The 17,668-nt window shown below is 40.4% G+C and overlaps 1 protein-coding gene across 1 annotated transcript in view; it reads right to left on the bottom strand.

Annotated features, from left to right (window-relative positions):
• The window catches only part of ANO4 (anoctamin 4), a 193,234-nt gene that overhangs the window by 6,102 nt on the left and 169,464 nt on the right, over positions 1-17,668 (bottom strand). Inside the window, exons 20-25 of the mRNA XM_026648992.1 lie at positions 16,803-16,860; positions 14,098-14,195; positions 10,862-11,004; positions 9,022-9,174; positions 5,959-6,106; positions 1,918-2,037 (exon numbers count right to left, since the gene is read on the bottom strand). Coding sequence (XP_026504777.1) covers positions 1,918-2,037; positions 5,959-6,106; positions 9,022-9,174; positions 10,862-11,004; positions 14,098-14,195; positions 16,803-16,860 — 720 coding nt within the window. The remainder of the gene's footprint in view (positions 1-1,917; positions 2,038-5,958; positions 6,107-9,021; positions 9,175-10,861; positions 11,005-14,097; positions 14,196-16,802; positions 16,861-17,668) is intronic.

Raw genomic sequence — 17,668 nt, 5'->3', positions numbered from 1 at the left:
TGGGCTGGATGGACCTTTGGTCTGACCCAGTATAGCCATTCTTATGTTCTTATTTTAATCTGTAACCCCATTGATATTTAAATGGTGGATGGTCAGAGACAAATCTTATTAAAAATATTAAGATTATTAAGTTGGAATGAAGCCTTTTTTGGCCAGCAGCTCTGTATCACAGAATAGGATATGTATTGATCTAACCTATTTTTAGGGTTATTTCCTGCCAAGTGATGTGTAATAAATAGGGTCTCATAATTGTTTCAGCTGAATGAAATGAAAACATTAACTTCAGAGGAAAACAGCTCAGTATGCTATATAAGTGCAAGTAATATTATTTTTATACGTTTAACAAAATGTCAGGAGTCTTTTCACTGGACACTAAAGTACCCTGGGGGTCTAGAGACCCATCAAAGGATATTTTATTGTTTCATAATGAAAAAGAGGCTTTGCAGTCATTTGAGTTCATGTTCACAAACCAACACTGCATTATAAAATAACAGCATTACACAGTTGTTCTGCCCACGTTCCCCCTTGAAACAATGGATTTTGGGTCATTCCAAACACAATGAAATAAATATTTTGATTTCACAGATGTCAAAAAATTTCATTTCGGTCCAAAAAAAGTTCCAACATTACCAAAATAAAACTTTATTGAGTTTCTGTTCTGTGAAAAAAATTGAAGTTTCGACTTTTCATCCAAATTTGGGATGAAAACAAAATATTGGAATTTCCTAGAGATCGGAAACCCCTTCATTAATAATACTTAGTGCTTATATAGCACTTTTCATGTTCAAAGAGCTTGAAAACATTAACAAATTAATTCTTATATGATCTTTGTGGGGTAAGTAAATGCTATCACCACTTAGAGATGGAGAAACCAAAGCAGGGAGGTTAGGAGACTTATTCAAGGACAAACAGAGAGTCTTGTCTTTGCAAAGCAAGAAAGGCACTCCAGGTGCACTGCACATGGATGCGCGCACCAGGTCTTTACCAGGTCTCTGCAACACTGTTTTTGATGGAACAATGTGTGTGCAGCCACACAGAGCAGATCTTAACACCATTGTTACACTGGTGTTTTCTGGGTCTTATGAAGCCCTATCACATAGTGCCAAACACTGTTGCTGGGAGCAGAGGACAGTGGGGAATTTCCATATATGATGCACTCAGCTGTGGGATGGAGTCAGGACTGGTTGAACCAGTACAATGGAGAGAAACCACTGGAGTTTCTACTAGTTCAGCTTGACTTGAGCTAGATACTATCTGAGGTGTTGTAACCAACCATTACAACCAGCTCCTACATAAGGCGTGAGACAATTACAGTATGTGGACATAAGGTGTTGTACAAGTATTGCGAGCACAGGGTGTTTCTTGCAATGGTTTTTCACTTAGGGTGAAATTCACCCCTGTGCACAGAGCCTGTATAAGTCCTAGACATCACATAGGGCTTAGGTGGGACTTACATAGTGCATAGACCTATGCAGACTTTCTGCAGAAAGGTGAATTTTACCCTTCAGGTAGAGTGAGCAAGAAAGTCAGTGTTAGAACCAGGATTAAAACCCAAGATCAGACCAAGTCTCTTCCACAATCTGTCAGTGGAGATTGAAGGATAAGCAAATATTATGCTTGTGGGCAGTTCTTTTAGTTCTTTTCTTTAGAAAGAAATTTTATATGCAAATTTCAAATGTTGTTCAAGGTCCTGGATAGTTGCCAAGGCAGCCTTCCTTACTCTGAAGATTGGGCACCTCCCCGCTCACAGGCACAGGATAAGTGGTGTCCTGTACTTTTTACTCCTTTTACATGTACAAAATGCATTTTTCATTTTATTTTTTAAACTTAGAAAACAAGTCAAGAGAGAGACTCTAGCATGATGCTTCCACCTGGTGATTTTTTAAAAAGAGAAGGATATTTTGGTGAGAGTCTTACCTGCAATATTTTAATGGTGAGCCAGAGAATTCACTTCCATTAGATGTTGGTTCCGAACGATTTTCAAAGTCAGACACCAGAAATACAGATAGACTGGCATTAACATAGCCTACCATACACCTGGAGAACAAGAAACCCTGAAGTCAGAACACTCAGCCCATTCTAATATAAATCCCACCGAGGAGGCCATTTCTCTCCCTGGTTTCCTAAATCTATACCTAAACAGTGATACCTATTAATATTTGAAAGGCATGTTGTGGTAATTTCTCTCTCCCTCAACCCAAATCTGCTGTTTCATACATTACTTTTCAAAAATTTGTTAAAGCAAATTCACACCAAAATCCCCTTTTTGCATGCTTAAAAATGCAGATATTAGCTGACCCTGAAGACAGAGGTAATCTCAGAGAGCCTTAGTTAGTGTAATTTACACCATCTCCTTCCCTCCCCAATCCGTGTATATGCTGCACCAATTTAGTTTCACCCTGTATTTAAGTTGGATTCCTTTAAAGTACTTAGATTTGCTCCCTCCCACACTTGCACTCATACATCACATCTGAATCTGGAATACTGTGTTCAATTCTGGTCACTCTATCTAAAAAGTTATGTATGTAACAGAAATAGAAAAGGGTTAAGAGACAGGGAACAAAAATGATTAGAGGCATTGAAAAGCTTCTGTATTAGGAGAGATTACAAAGATGGGGACTGTTTAGCTGGAAGAGTAATGATAGGTGACAAAACAGAGATACTCAAAATTATGAATGGCATGGGAGATAAATTGGGTCCTCCTATTTACACTCTCTCATAATACAAGAACAAGGGGACATTCAATGCGTTGAAAGGCAATAGATTTAAAACTGATAAAGGAAAAACCATTTACATCACAATTAACCCATGGAACTCATTGCCACAAGATATCATTGAAGCCAACAGTAGGATTCAAAGAAGGATGAGACATTTGATGAATACTGAAAAACTCAGTTATATTAGCAATGATAATTTTAATAAGGAATATAAAACCTATGTTTCCTGGCATAAGCTAATCTCTAGCTGATAGAGGTTAGAAAGAAACATCTCCTTGTGGGCAGGTTATTTCATAACCCATTATAGGGTTTCATGCACCTTCCTTTAAAGCTAGACCTGGCCACTGTTAGATACAAGATACCACACTAAAATGGGCCACTAGTCTGAGCCAGTGTGGCAATTCCTATGTTCCTTTATGGCTCAGAGACACTAGCTCCTAACTCTTGGTCAATAGTAATAAGGTCTGGCAAAGGAGCTCTGTCACGTGGCTCGTTCAAATTCACTGCTAATATCATTAAGGATGAAGCTGGCTAAGAGTCTTATGCCATCCCTGCTGTGCACTGGCCACGTGCATAAAAGTCCAGCCAAATTATTCAGCATGGTGCACAGTGGTGCTGAAGAGGCTTTAATTCTGCCATTGGCTGAGAAAGACAATCACAGCTGCCAACAGAATTCTCAGCCATGTCTGCAGAACTGCTGCCTCCGTCCCCAAATTCAACGTGAGGCTAAAGGAGTGTTACAATGTTACCATTCCTTTTACACGCTGAGGTGCCATGTCTTTTCCATCTCTAATTGCAGAGACATCCAGTCATACTGGATCAGCATATTAGTTGAATGTTTCTTCAGAAGTGATCAGCAATGAAATAGTTAATATTGAGATTTTTTTTTATCCCCCTCTACACTACAAAATGGCTTATGTTTTGAAATGTTTTTCAGGCACTCATCTGGAAAACTATTCAGGTTGTACTGATGTCAGCCAGTGCTGACCTGTGTGGATTAATCTGTTTAAAACAGCAGATAAAAGCAATTCTCAAGCCTAAATGACTTAATTCAGTGAACCAAACCCAGTCCAGGTTGACAGTGACTACAAACTGATAGTGACCATCTGATAGCTAGTCGATAGCCTGTCTGAAGTGAGTCTGGTGGCCTTCTAGCCAGGCTACCCAGGCTTGAGAATCTTTTTAAACTGGTTTTCAAGCACTGTTTTATGTTCTATTAATGTTGTCAGGCTGCAGCCAGCACCCTGGTGTAACCTGAAGTGCTTTACAAGATTACTTCCTGAAAACCACTTTAGGATGTGGCCAATTTCCTAATTTAGGCTGTGCCTTAGATCACCATTATTAGGATTTAGAATGATCAAACAAGTCAGTTCACATCTCTCCAAGTAATTGTTTTGGATTGTTTGGCAACAGACTAAGGTGGAATTGCACTGGTTCTCGTTTGGAAGGTTTTTTCCCACCCAGTAAAACTGGTTGTTTATTTTTAAAATGTAAGCTTAAATTCTGTGGGAAATTGTGTGTCCATCAGATTAGCACCTGAATGGTGTTCCAGCTGGCTATGGCTCAAGACCTACAGTTAAAGCACCTATAGAGCTGAAATTAATTACAATATTTTCTTTCACATCCTGCACGGTTTTTCTGATGCCTTCCCTCCCAAAACTGTGAAGATATCCTATGCTAGATGTTCCAGATCCTTGAACTTAGGGAACTATCTATTCCCGTAGAATTTAAGAATAGTTTTCTACTATCTTGATGGCAATGTACTAACAACATCTGCAATATTGCCATAGAAAGGCATTAGCCAAGTTGGTCTCTTCTAAGGAATTAGATTTGGTCTCTTATATTATTTAGCGTATCGCTGGAAAACTGTGTGAAAGGCTTTAAAATACAACAGTTTAAGATCTGTTTCCTTAAGCCAGGCCAATGTCTCTAAACAGAACTAATTTGAAAGCAAGTGCACTATATTGTCTTCCTTATCAAATGTAATTTCAAAAGGCATTTTCTGGGACTGTGGTATGAAAGAAAGCAGAAAAAAAACTGACACCACTTAAATGCTGTATGAGTAAACACGATGGCAGCATGGGGAGGCACGTGCCTACCAATGATCAACATCAGACCTAACACTTTACTGACTGAAAGATTTTCTATAACTCTTTATGGAAACAGACAGAACAATTTTTCCAGCATCTATGAAAATGCCAAATCCTTGACATTATAATGAGTTAAGTAGCATTGCCAATCATGAACTGTCTCCACTGGTGTGACTAAACTGCACTGACATCCAAAATATGGCTAAAAGCAACAACAAAAAGAATCCCCTTCTCTGTATCTGGGAGGGAAAATAAAGCTATGAAGTGAAATATTTATATCTGAGAGCAGGATGCAAGATAACTGTAGCTTCGTATTGCTTAGCTTGCTTAGTTTATTGCTTTTAGTATAACACAGCACTTATTGCCAGAGTGGCTAGAGGCTTATTTGCAAATTGTGAACATTTGGGGTTCAGCTGGGATGGGTGAAACCAATGATTTCATTCAAGGTTTCCCCCCCGCCATCTCCACAGTAGCACACTAGATTTTAGAAGATGCCATTCAAATTAAATTATGCCCAGTTGCAGAGCAATAGTGCACAAACTATTGTAATTTAGTGTTTATCAACACTGGAATGAAAACGCACAAGAACAGCATGGACTCAGTTCAGGACTGCCTCTCAAAAGCCCTAATATAAGACCTCTGTCTTTTGTAAAAGGAATACAGAAGTTATTTTGCTCAGTAATTATTGCTTGCCTGCTGAAGCTGGAGTTGCCTCTTCTGATTAGACTCTGCACTTTTCTTGGATTAATACTTGTAAAATCCTACAGCAGCAGAAAGAGGTTTAGTGAATAAGCTACACATGATAGCCCAGCTCCTCAGCTGGTGAGAATAAGTATTGCTTCTTTGACTACACATTTACAAGGGACACCAGCTGGTGATCTGGGCCAATATATTGATTATGATAATAGCATGTTATTGTAGCCACTGAACCTTCTATAACTGATCCAGAACTTTTTCCCTGAGTTAAGATCATAAATCCCAGCTACTCACAGACTGTATTATTGATTCTCAAAGTATTAATTAATGTGGCAGTGCAATCTGGAGTACATTCTTGTTAGTGGAATCTGTAAATATGGAGACAGTAATGCTATTTATGTTTCAAGGAAATAGAGATTTTCATGCACATTAACATTTTCCTAAAGAAAGCCTACTTTTGTCCAGCTTCTCCTTGGCCTGCACAAGGTCCATATTTGTAAGCATAAACGAGTCGAGGGATGAAATCTGAAGTCACAGCTACAACAAATGCATTTGTGATAACAGAGAGAATTCCAATGCCTTCCAGAATTCCATACCAGATTCCTATCCAATATAGAAAATGTTGCATTAGTTTCAGGGAAGACAATTATCAAAGTAGTTTAAATATTGCATGCAACGTGCCTGGGAATTCTTGGCTTTTCCTATCTCAATCAGTTAGCACGTTCCTTTCTGAGCCATGCAAGCATCAACATGTGTATTTGAATATAAGGAGACATGTGGGTCTAGCACTAGATAATGTCACAGCTGGATTATTTCCTGAGGAAGCAATGGTGCCTGCAATGATATGCAGGCTGCCAGTATGAACCCATCATTACATGGTACTAGAGTGAGGTCTTCCAATTGGTGAGCAGGCAAAATGCCATCCCAGCAAATGAGCATGAATATAGCTAGCTAAGCCACCATGTATGTTCATCACGCATGAATGGTGAGGGCATGAATCTTAGCCAAGAACATTGATATAGCTGTTCTTCCTGAGGTTCCATGCCTATGATGGAAGAGAGGTGTCATTGCTTATCCAGCTCTAAAATACTTTTAAAAAGTAGCAAAAATCAAAGCACTCCTGCACTGTGAGTGCCTTTTATTTTCTATAATGTTCGTAGTATCATTAAGAGGGCTGTGCACACAGTGAAAGTCATTAGGAGAACTTTCATGGAACTTAATAAGACAAGACTGAAGTTTTCTTTAAAAAAAAAAAAAGTTTGATCCATTACATTGCAAAAAAAAAAAAGTGTTTCTTCTTTGGGCATGAGTCTTTGTTAAACTACAATAATTAATAAGTTATGTGTATGAAAGTTGAATAAAGCCGTGAAGCTGGTACAAGAAAGTGGTTGAAATACTTCATTCAACCCCATTGTTGCTGTTGCGCTGACAGACGCACATCAAAGAAGAGAAGTGTATGATGTAAAGAACTGATCTATGTTTAACACTTATGATTGTTTTGGTTAGGGATGATAGGAAAATATTTATGATTAATAAAAACCATGGTCCAAACCATTACTAGAGGAGCACACCAGTACAATATTCCCCAAAAGATAATGAGACAATCCAAGAATTCTTGGATAGTAAAATACACTGAAATCTGTAGAAGACCATTTGTCTTAGGCGACCTGATTTAAGAAAGCATCTGAAACTTCTTTAAATGCTATGAGTACAATTTTGCTTATCCATTATTAAAAAACCACCCCTACCAAGCAACTGGTGACCGACTTTCCTTTCCTGTCACTTAGGACAGGTTTCACAATCTTTCACATTGAAGATGGAGCACTCAAAAAACCAGAGTCCCATACCTTTACCCATCTTACTCTGCTAGCAGTCCCACTGAAGCCAGCTGTTCATAGAGGCCCTGATTCAGCAAAGCACTTGAGCACATGCTGAAATACTTTGCTGAACTGGGATTGGAGTAAGGTGCTATTCACTGTGAATAAGGGGGTCAGAATCTGGTCCCAAATGGATGTTTCCTAAATCACTATTATTCAAATTACATTTTAAAATGATAAACATGATTGAATTGTAAGAATGTGAAAAGATTATTTTTTATTATTTTATTATTATTTTTTATTAGCACCAGCCAGCTAGAGACTAGCCACTCTGAGGAGATTTAGCCAGTAGGTGGAATCCCCTATCCTTTAGTCCAGGGGTGGGCAAACTACGGCCCGTGGGCCACATCTGGCCCGCGGGACCGTCCTCTTCCCCGGCCTCCAAGCTCCTGGCCCAGGAGGCTAGCCCCCAGCCCCTCCCCTGCAGTCCTCCCACTCCCGCAACCTCAGCTCGCTCACTCTGCCGCAATACTCTGGGCGGTGGGGCTGCGAGCTCCTGGGGCAGCGCAGCTGCAGAGCCTGGCCTGACCCGGTCTCTGTGCTGCGTGGTGGCAGCGGCGGCAGTGGCGGCAGCGTGGCCCGGCTCCAGCCAGGTGGCGCAGCTGTAGCGCCACCAGCCACCCGTGTTCCAGGGAGCGCGGTAAGAGAGCAGGGAGCAGGGCGGGTTGGATAGAGGGCAGGGGAGTTCAGGGTGGTGGTCAGGGGTGTGGATGGTGGTTAGGGGGGAAACAGGAGGTTGAATGGGGGCAGGAGTCCCGGGGGGCAGTCAGGAAGGAGGGGGGGTTGGATGGGGCAGCAGGGGGAAGTCAGGGGCAGAGGTTCTGGGGGCAGTCAGGGGACAGGGAGAAGGGGTGGTTGGATGGGGCAGGGGGGCCATCAGGAATGAGAGGAGGGGTTGGATGGGGCGGCGAGGGTCTGGGGGCAGTCAGAGGACAGGGAGCGGGGGTGTGTGGATGGGGCAGGGGTCCCAGAGGGGCTGTCAGGGAACAGGGGGGTTGGATGGGGCAGGAGTCCGGGGGGGGGCATGACCCCCTCCCCTAACTGGCCCTCCATACAATTTACGAAACCCGATGTGGCCCTCAGGCTAAAAAGTTTGCCCACCCCTGCTTTAGACAGTCCTGGAAAGTTTGCAATATTCTCAGCACTTCAAAGACCTTTGTAGACATGAGGCTAGTTTTCTCAACCAGGCAAAGGGAAACCTACTTTTGGCTGGATGAGTAGAAACTGCAAAGCTTCTCTGAGATGGAAATTACTTCAATTTGCATCATTTTTAAAATTTCTCTAACTCATTATTATATTCAAAGTGAGCAGCTGCATGTACTACTAAGAAAGTGCATCCACCAAAAGAAAACCCAGCAGAGATCACTGAACACTTAGTTTAAAAATCTGGACTGATAAGTCATCCACCAAGTCATTAAAAACCTATTTTCCAATTTGGATTATTAGGTGATAAAAATAAGCCAGTGTTGAATGTTTGCACCTTTTTTTTAGGAGCCAAAATTGTGCATTATTTTATATAATGAGAAAGAGGATGGGAAACAAAGCTAAAGCCGTTAATGATTTGTAGCTTTAATTTAAAGTCATTGGGTTCATCAAATGATCAATGCTTTGTCTTTAAAAAGAGACACATAAACAGCTCACCTATATCTTTGGCTCTTGAGGCTAATGGCCGCCTCCACTGTGTAACAAATTTGTATGCATCAAGCCGGATTTCAATAATATTGTTAAGTAAGGCCAGAAGCGGTGCTAGTGGAAAAGCTGCCACAAAGATGGTTGTGAATCCAAACTGAAGAACTGGGAAAGGAAATAAAAGGTTAGTGTTTTCAATACTGTATTTACTTTCAAGATCTTATCCAAAATGCCAGGCTACTGAGATGCCATGTAGCTAGTAAACTTGCTCATTATGAAGTACCATATTATCACTCTGTGGTGCTAGTGGTATCAATAGGGCAATTCTTTTTCCAAAAGATCAGCACTAGGGTGAGAGAACAAATGATTGAATTTCCTGAGAGCTTCGAGAACCATATCTGTGCTCTTTGCTATGGAGAGACAAAAGCTGATGAACTATATGTTTCTAGAGCTGTTTTGTGACCTAACTGATTTTATTATTATTATTTTTTTTAAACTTCAGCACCTCCAGAAATTAGGCCACTTCTATTTAGATGTCTACATTTTGAAAACATTGATGCAACAGAGTGTAGGGAGTTAACAGGTGAGCCTGCATTCTGACACTCACTAGTTCCAGGAGAAGGTAATTAACGGTAATTAGCTAAGCAGACAGGTGATCTGGGGGAGCTAATAAGCCAATTAGCCCATCAGCTCAAGACTGATAAGGAGGCATAGAAAGGAGACCTGAAGGGTGAAGGAACAGTGCAAGCTGAGTCCAGCCTCACAGATGCTTTAGGGAAGGGAGACCTCTGCTCCTTTCAGGTCCTCAGTGCCTAAAGCGCAGAGGCTATTGTAACTAGTACTGTTGTATGGGTCTGTAAAGTTGTTGGTGGAGGGAACTCAGATAAATGGCATGGTGGATACACCATCAATAAAAGTCTGGGCCATTTTCTGTGGTGCAAAAAGGCAGGAGCGGAGCAGGCCTTTCTACAGCTGACATAACTGTTTAGGGCTTGTTTCTCAGAGTAGCTGATCTTCCAGCTCTCCTTAATTTCAATGGAATTGCACCAGTCAAGAGAGGGCTATATCCTCTACATGTGCAGCTCACTCAAGTAAGGCAAAAGTCCTTTGTCTTTCATTTGTTTTATGTTTGGTTTCTCTCTCCTCCTCCCCCCCCCCGGGGGGGGGGGGAAGTGTTTCTTAGAAGCAAGCAATTTTGTAAATATTAAGTATCAGAGGGGTAGCCGTGTTAGTCTGGATCTGTAAAAAGCAACAGAGAGTCCTGTGGCACCTTTAAGACTAACAGATGCGTCTGACGAAGCGGGTATTCACCCATGAAAGCTTATGCTCCAATACATCTGTTAGTCTTAAAGGTGCCACAGGACTCTGTTGCTTGTAAATATTAGTTAGTAAATGTTAAATATACCCTATCATACAGCCATGTGCTAGACATCTGAAAAGTAAGTGCTTTGACATTAAGACCTTATCAGGGGTCAGTAGAATTTGCTTTATAAGGAATAATAATGACACAAGGAATTATGCAGTTGAGGGAATAAGAATTCTGAGGCTTCAATTTAGAGAATATCCCTCTCTCCATGAAGTCAGCTAATCAGATAAAACATTTCACAAATGGGAGTTTAGTACATCACATGTGGCATTATAAGAAATATTGCCTGGATTTGGTTCTTAACAATTCACTCCCATTCCTCACCTGACTTGTGATAATGGAAATCATTCTGCAGTCTCTTTAGTTTCATACAGCAGTACTTTGGAGTTTTTAAGTGAACAATTCAGCCCTCTGGGCTTAAAAAACCAAAAAATGTACTGACATTAAAATCTAGCATAAAAGAGTAAAATCAGAACATTTTCATACTCATTTCTAGGTATTCATCAAAGAGTCCATAAGCATTCATAGGCTGAAGATTGTAGTCCTTTTCCCACTGTGGGAAGCTTGCTTTTCTCTGTGAGCCATGTTCTTGCCGTAATTTTCTCCTGGTCCACCAGTTCTGAATTAACCTGCATATTCAAATAAATTGTAAACACCCATTTATTGGTTATTCAGGATTTTAAATTAGAAGCCTTAACACTGGCTGACTACATAGCAATCTACCATGCATGTGCAAACTGCAGGTGGAAGAATCTTAGTATGGGGCTGAATCTATTATTGGCTACCATTTCCCAATTAGCAACAGAGGTATGTGAGATTCTGAAGACACATGGGACCACCCCTTTCTCTATTCCATTCTCTTGAGTGTTAGCTGTATTAGAGAGGCTCGATTATCAAGTTCAGTTTGATTACTTATTAATAATGAGAGAGAGGCTGGGCTGGACTAGACAATATATTTTGTAAACTGAATGTATCAATGTATGAGAGCGCTTGATATTAGTAACAGATGTGGCTGGTAGCATAGAATACTATCCTTTATCTCTAAGATGGGGAAAAGTTCCTGGATTGTCCTCCAGTTACAGATGTTCTTCCCTGCCTAGAATGGCAAATTGCTGGAGTCAATCAGAGCTAAGAAGGGAGATGTATGGTTCTTTTTTAATGGAAATGTGTCCTCTGGAACTGAATGTTCAGTAATAGAATGGGCAGAAACAAGTGGGCAGGCTAATGATTGTGGACATACTGTTGTCATCGGAATAGCAGTTGATGTAAAAAGTTAAAACAGGGTAGTGTGGCTTGCATATGTACATATGCTTTATTTTCTCCTAAGAAGTAAGTTCCCATCCCCAAACCAATCAATAATTTATACATAATTTCCTAATGATTTGCACATTTATTCTGAAATATGACTTCTCCAGTACATGGGGTTGGGTATGTGACAGGGGAACAGAACTGACTTACACTTTTAGATCAGCTAGAAATCTTCAGCTGAAGATTTGACTTCAGTTTTGAATGTGACAATTTCTCTGTCACTTCACTAATAGTTCCCCAAACTATTCTGGGCCTTTCCACCGCTTCCTGTGCTGTCTCTCCCTCTCAATCCCACCACACATTGCTGATGTTTGTTTGGAAAACTCCACAGGGATCGTGCTGAGCTTCTGCAGAGGGTGATCTTCAGATCAAGCTGAAGCATCACTTGAGCTTCATGCCTTCGCCTTGCATGTGTGTGTCAAAGCATGTAACCATTACAGCATAAACTGGTTATCATCCAGGCCCCTAGAATTCTGCAGCATGTCATTGCCACTCTCTGGTGTCTGGTTCCTAAAGCTCTCTGGCAGAAATAGCAGAAATTTCAAAACCCAAGTTAATGTCACACACCTCAGTGAGAGTCATGACAGGCTACTTTCTGGTTCCCATTATAAAAATCATATAGAAACAGGAATCTTTGGAAGAGGCCCTGACTCACCCAGATTTCCTCCAAGGGCTCTGGGGGAGCACATGCTGGAGTGGGAGCTCTCTGGCGCCTGACTCCTCTCATTGGTGAGCGCCCTTTGGGGATGCTTCCACCTCCATCAGCCCTAGTATAGCACAATGGCTGCATTGCGCAGGGCCCACCTAGCTGGCCTCTGTGCAGAAGGGGTAGAGGATCCTCCCTGAACCCTTTGGGAACCCAAGCAGGGCCAGACACAATGTGGCATTTAACAGAGAACTCCTAGCTAGTCTATTTGGCAGAAAAAGGAGAGGTTCATGCCTGCTGGGGATTCATGGGGATAGAGGGAGGGAGCAGCGGCACTAGAGACTGAACGCCTCTGTCCCTGGAACAGGTACCAGCTGTGCAAACTCTTCACACTGCCTCAACTTTGTGCTGGAACTCTAAAGTGGAGGCACCAACTTTATGTGAAACAGACACTACTGGAACAATTTGTATAATGGGGGTGCTGAGAGCCATTGAACCAAACTGTAAACCCTGGATATGATGGAAACCACTTCAAGCCCAGGGGTGTTGCAGCACCCCACACCCCTAGTTCCAGCATCTGTGCATTACTTCTATTAAATCTCCCACCCTTTTAACCTGATCTCTTCCCATCTCCAGCTCGCTTCTTCTGTGATCTCCCTCTCGGCTTTTCATTAGGTTTCAAGATGCTCGTTAATGGGTGCCAGAAAGATTGAACTAGAGTGTTAAAAACTGACAAAAGAGGCAGGGAGTGGAAAGAGAAGCAACAAAGTTGCTGCTGTTTTTTCTAACTACAATAATTCCTCAAATTGGAGCTGAATGTGACTGTTTGCTACAGCATCATGGCATGCTGAGGAGGAGAGAATTGTGAAACAGAAGGAAAGAAGAGAGTACTCAACACCTTGCTTGCCAAGTAGGTAGTGTTTTGGGGCAATTTACTCAAAAGTCTACACGGTTCTGTTTAGCAAGGGCTAAGGCTGCTTAAAAGAATTGCTGTGAATGTGATGTGGCTTCTGTAGCCCCAGAGACTGAAATCTCCATTACATTGCACTGGCTCTGCTGTGGTTTCTGCAGCAAGGCAAATTGATGTGAACAATGGTACTTTGCAAGGGTACAAATATTTACAGTGCTGATTTCTCTCTCACTTGCTAATTTGCCCCCAGTGGCCTGCCACTCCACTGATCTGTATTGCCGATTGTCTATAGCAATCCGTTAAATATTAAACCCATGCACCATTAAATGAACTAACAGTAGTCCCTTTTAGCTTGAACAAAGCCTAGTGTTACCGTATACATTGTCAGTAAATGTGGCCAGGTCAGTAAGTTTGTCTACTTGCACATTTTTGACTGCCGATGTGCCAGCAGTGCACTTTTTCTGGCTTACACCTCTCCTTTCAGGTATCCTATGTCACCCAACAAGGAGAAATCTAATTAGAACTTACTGGTATAGACTAAAAAGCACATATGTAACATTTCAGTGTAGGGAATAGAGCAGTGTTACAGAAACAGATTTTTTAAATTGGAAAATACCAATATGAATTATTTTCTAATAATGTGTACATATATATTTATATTATTTTCATTTCTGTAGACTTTGTTCTATGTAAATAACACTATCTATCTGGAAATATCTGAGAAGAGTTCTCCACTGTGTTTAGGCGTGATACTATAATTACTGTTGTATTCTTCTCCCATTTAAGAAAATCAGAAGGTAATAATGAAAATAATATTTTTCTGTGACCTATGTAAAGGTAGGCAGTATATTTACTTACGGGTAGCCCAGTTCCATGAAATTATTCCAGGTCTGCTTTAGCACCATTATAATACCCATTTGCATACAGAGATCAATAAGGCATCCACTAGGGTGGCACTGCAGAGTAAAGAAAAAAACGAGTGGTTTAAAGAAACAGAAATAATTCCGATTCTTTTAATCCTTTTGGATTTGCAGAAATGAATGTATAGTAATTTATAAAACTTTTAAACAAGCTTTCATTTTTACTATTTTAATGTAAACCCAAAGGAGCACGTAAAGGACTAGTGATATGACTTAAGTCCAGGCTCTAGCATCCTGCTTGGCCAGAACCAGATGCTTAGGATGAAGGCAACACAGTGGCCACAATAGTCCACCGTATAATTCTGTATGGGACTGATGGAAAGCCTATATGAATGGGAGTTTTTCTATGGACTTCAGTAGGCTTTGGATCAGGCAGCGTATGCTGTAAGGAATGGGGAGGAAATTCCTGTCGACACCTCAGGCAGTTAGTTTACGCCTAAAATGCAGTATTTGTACATTTATTATTATTATTATTTTGTATTTGACTCAATGGATCCCTTAAAGTTATTGTCTTGTGATGAGATACTTAAGACTCTGGACATCAAATGACTGCTTGCCAGTTTTTCTTCCTGAGTATCTGGTTCAATCTGGAGTGATTTGGGTTTGACTTGGGCTGGATGCTCAGCTGTTGTAAACTGGTGTAGCTCCATATACTTTAATCAATCGTTGTAAGAAGTAGAGAGGTCTGAGAACTCACTGCACTGATTAGCCCTTACTGTCCTCAGACCAACATTTTGCACCATTGACTATCCTGACATAAACAGGGGTATCAAAGCTGAATCAGTGGACATTGTGCGCAGTACAGACAGACCAGAATAATTCTCTGATACAGAAATATTCCGGTTTCATTTTAGTAGAGAAAAACATCACAATAATTCGTATAGTGACCTTCTGATGGGAACTGTTTTCTTTTGTACAATGAGCTGAAACTTCCCTGTTTATTTTTCTCTATTGACTTCACTGAAGCCTACCTTAAATCAACAAGGTTGGCAAATAGATTTTTTTAAAATCAACCCCACTCGGCATTATAAGAGGTTAAATTAAAGTAAACAGAGAAAGTAGATAATCCCTCTTTTGGTTTAACATCATCTTTATAATATTTTGATAGGAGTTAGTCACATGAGTAAACTCAGCCCTAGGGTAAGCTGGAGCAACTCTATCAAAGTCAATGGTGTTTCACTTGCTTACAATAGGCCCGAATTTGGCCACTGATTCTGGACAAGGGGATCTCAGTAGGACAATGTCCTTACCCCTGGTTTCAGTTAAGGGCTGGTCAGAAGTTGTTTTTGATGTATATCTAGATATTATATTCTTACCGTGTATATAGAATCATAGAACTATAGGGATAGAAGGAACTGCAAGGGTCATCTAGCCTAAATCCTAAATAAGGCCTGTCACAGATATAGTTGATACGAATGGGCTCCCTATATTGGAAAGAATAATACTTTTTGCCAGACATTGTCTTTTGCAGTCCAACTTGAGAAAGGCATTTGTTGAACTATCAAGGAATATATCAGCTAGGTCACTTATTTCAAACACACACACACAATTTTGCTTTGGCTAATTTTGGAGAAGGTCTATTTTGATGGAGGAGACTGAGAACATTGACTTTCCATCTGTCCACCTATGACTTTTTTTGTTCCCTGGACTGTACAACTGCTCAAATAATAAAAAAAAACCCTGATGTGTGAATAAGCAAATTGCATTAAGAACATGTGTTGTCAATTGTAGGATCATGCTAGTCATTATTCCCAAGTATTTGGATAACCTCTATTCTATTAAGGCCAGTGGGTGGGGGATCTGGAAGTGATCACGAATTCATGCTGGCAGCATGCAACCTGTGACTCAAGATTTGCCATTTGTCATTCATTTGTGAAAATGTTTGTCATTCAGCTAAAAAACAGGGACAAAACCATGTGACTTGGGTGACCAAATATTAGCGTTAGATACTCTGACTTATTCACAGGCTGCCAACTGTTCATTTACAATATCCATCAGCAATTTTTGAATCCTGAATATATTTATAAAAAATGGGATTGGTTTTTGCATGAATTGCAAAGCCAGCCCCCCTCATGCCTCACTATTATATTCTGTAAGCACTGATTACTATTACTACCGGGAAGCTTGCTCAGTTGCTTTGATTGATTTTTGAGTGGATTTTGTTTGCCTCAAATTCGAGGCTGCAGGTCAGTAATGCAACAAGAACTAGACCTCATAATTTTTTGACTGAGTGGAAAAGAGTATTTTAGAGGTGGAAAATGACCCAGATTCATATCTTAATTGATTCATATTGAGGATGAACAATAGAAAGCGTCTGATATTTGTTTCCATGATTTAAAAAAAAGAAATCAAGTTGAGGCCATATATTAATGTCACCCAAATATGATACATAGACCCCAAAAGCTAAGGTTTAAAAAACATGTTATCAATATGGAAATGGCTTTTTGAAGCAGGTGAAGAGGAATTCAAGCAATGGTGACGTGTCAGAGAGCTCCTGGAAACTCAATGATACATTCAAAATAACCTAAGCAGGGGGCCAGAGTCTGCCTTTGCTCACATCCTGTGCCATCCATGGGCTTCAATCAGATTGTACAACGTATGCAGAATTTGCCCCTAAAAGCCTTAGAGTTACAGACTACTCACCTCTTCCAGTCTCCACCTGTTTATCAGCCTCAAGTAGGCACCAGGGTGTCCTGTAAATCTTCAACATAAGAGCAAACATCAGCTATTTCTTACTAGATCTCTGTTCAGAATCTTAGGAAAAAGCTCAACATAGTTGTTTTAACTCCATTTTCCCCAAACAGGATTGATTTAAATATCAAAGATGTAATTATGCAGAATGATTTGAAGGATCGCTAATATAATTTATGTTAAGAGCTAAGCAAATTTTCATCTGTGCTTTAGCTAAATGCCTACATTCTAATACTCGATAGTTCATTCTCTGATGTTCAGCAGGTCAGAAGAGCAGAATATCAAGACTGAGTAACACTGTCAAGAGAATTTTGCTTTGAAGCTCCATTTTGAACTGCTTTAGAATGTGTTATTACTGGCTGGAAAGAGACCATGAAATGCAAAAACCCCGCCTGGTCCACTTCCTTTTGACATAATGAAAAATTTGGTGTCATACGTTCTGTGAATCCAGTGAAAACATGTTTTCACCCAGGGTGCAAATTTTTCACAGTTACACTGTGTATTCACTCAAACGATTCGCTCAGATATCCAGATGCAAACAACTCATACTAACAGGTAATTCAAATCTGCTCACATGCCTTTTGATTTCTGTGGGGAACAAACAGGAACAGACATGCAAAGATTTCTCTTATTTTCAGCAAAAAAGCAAATTCCATCACTTGTAATAATTATGAATTTGCTGCAAACTGGCCAAAGTATACATCAGGTGAACCAAAAGTTACTTAGATTTCAGGGGATAGAGATGAAATGACAAAACGTTAAGTTCTTTTATCTGTACAAATTATACATATAAAAAGCAGAGCAAAGTGACCTGCAAA

The sequence above is a fragment of the Terrapene carolina genome, unplaced genomic scaffold (genome assembly GCF_002925995.2).
Source record: "Terrapene carolina triunguis isolate 2854851 unplaced genomic scaffold, T_m_triunguis-2.0 Scaffold68, whole genome shotgun sequence".
In the NCBI taxonomy this organism is placed as follows: domain Eukaryota; kingdom Metazoa; phylum Chordata; order Testudines; family Emydidae; genus Terrapene; species Terrapene triunguis.
This window is presented reverse-complemented; position numbering and strand designations above follow the sequence as displayed.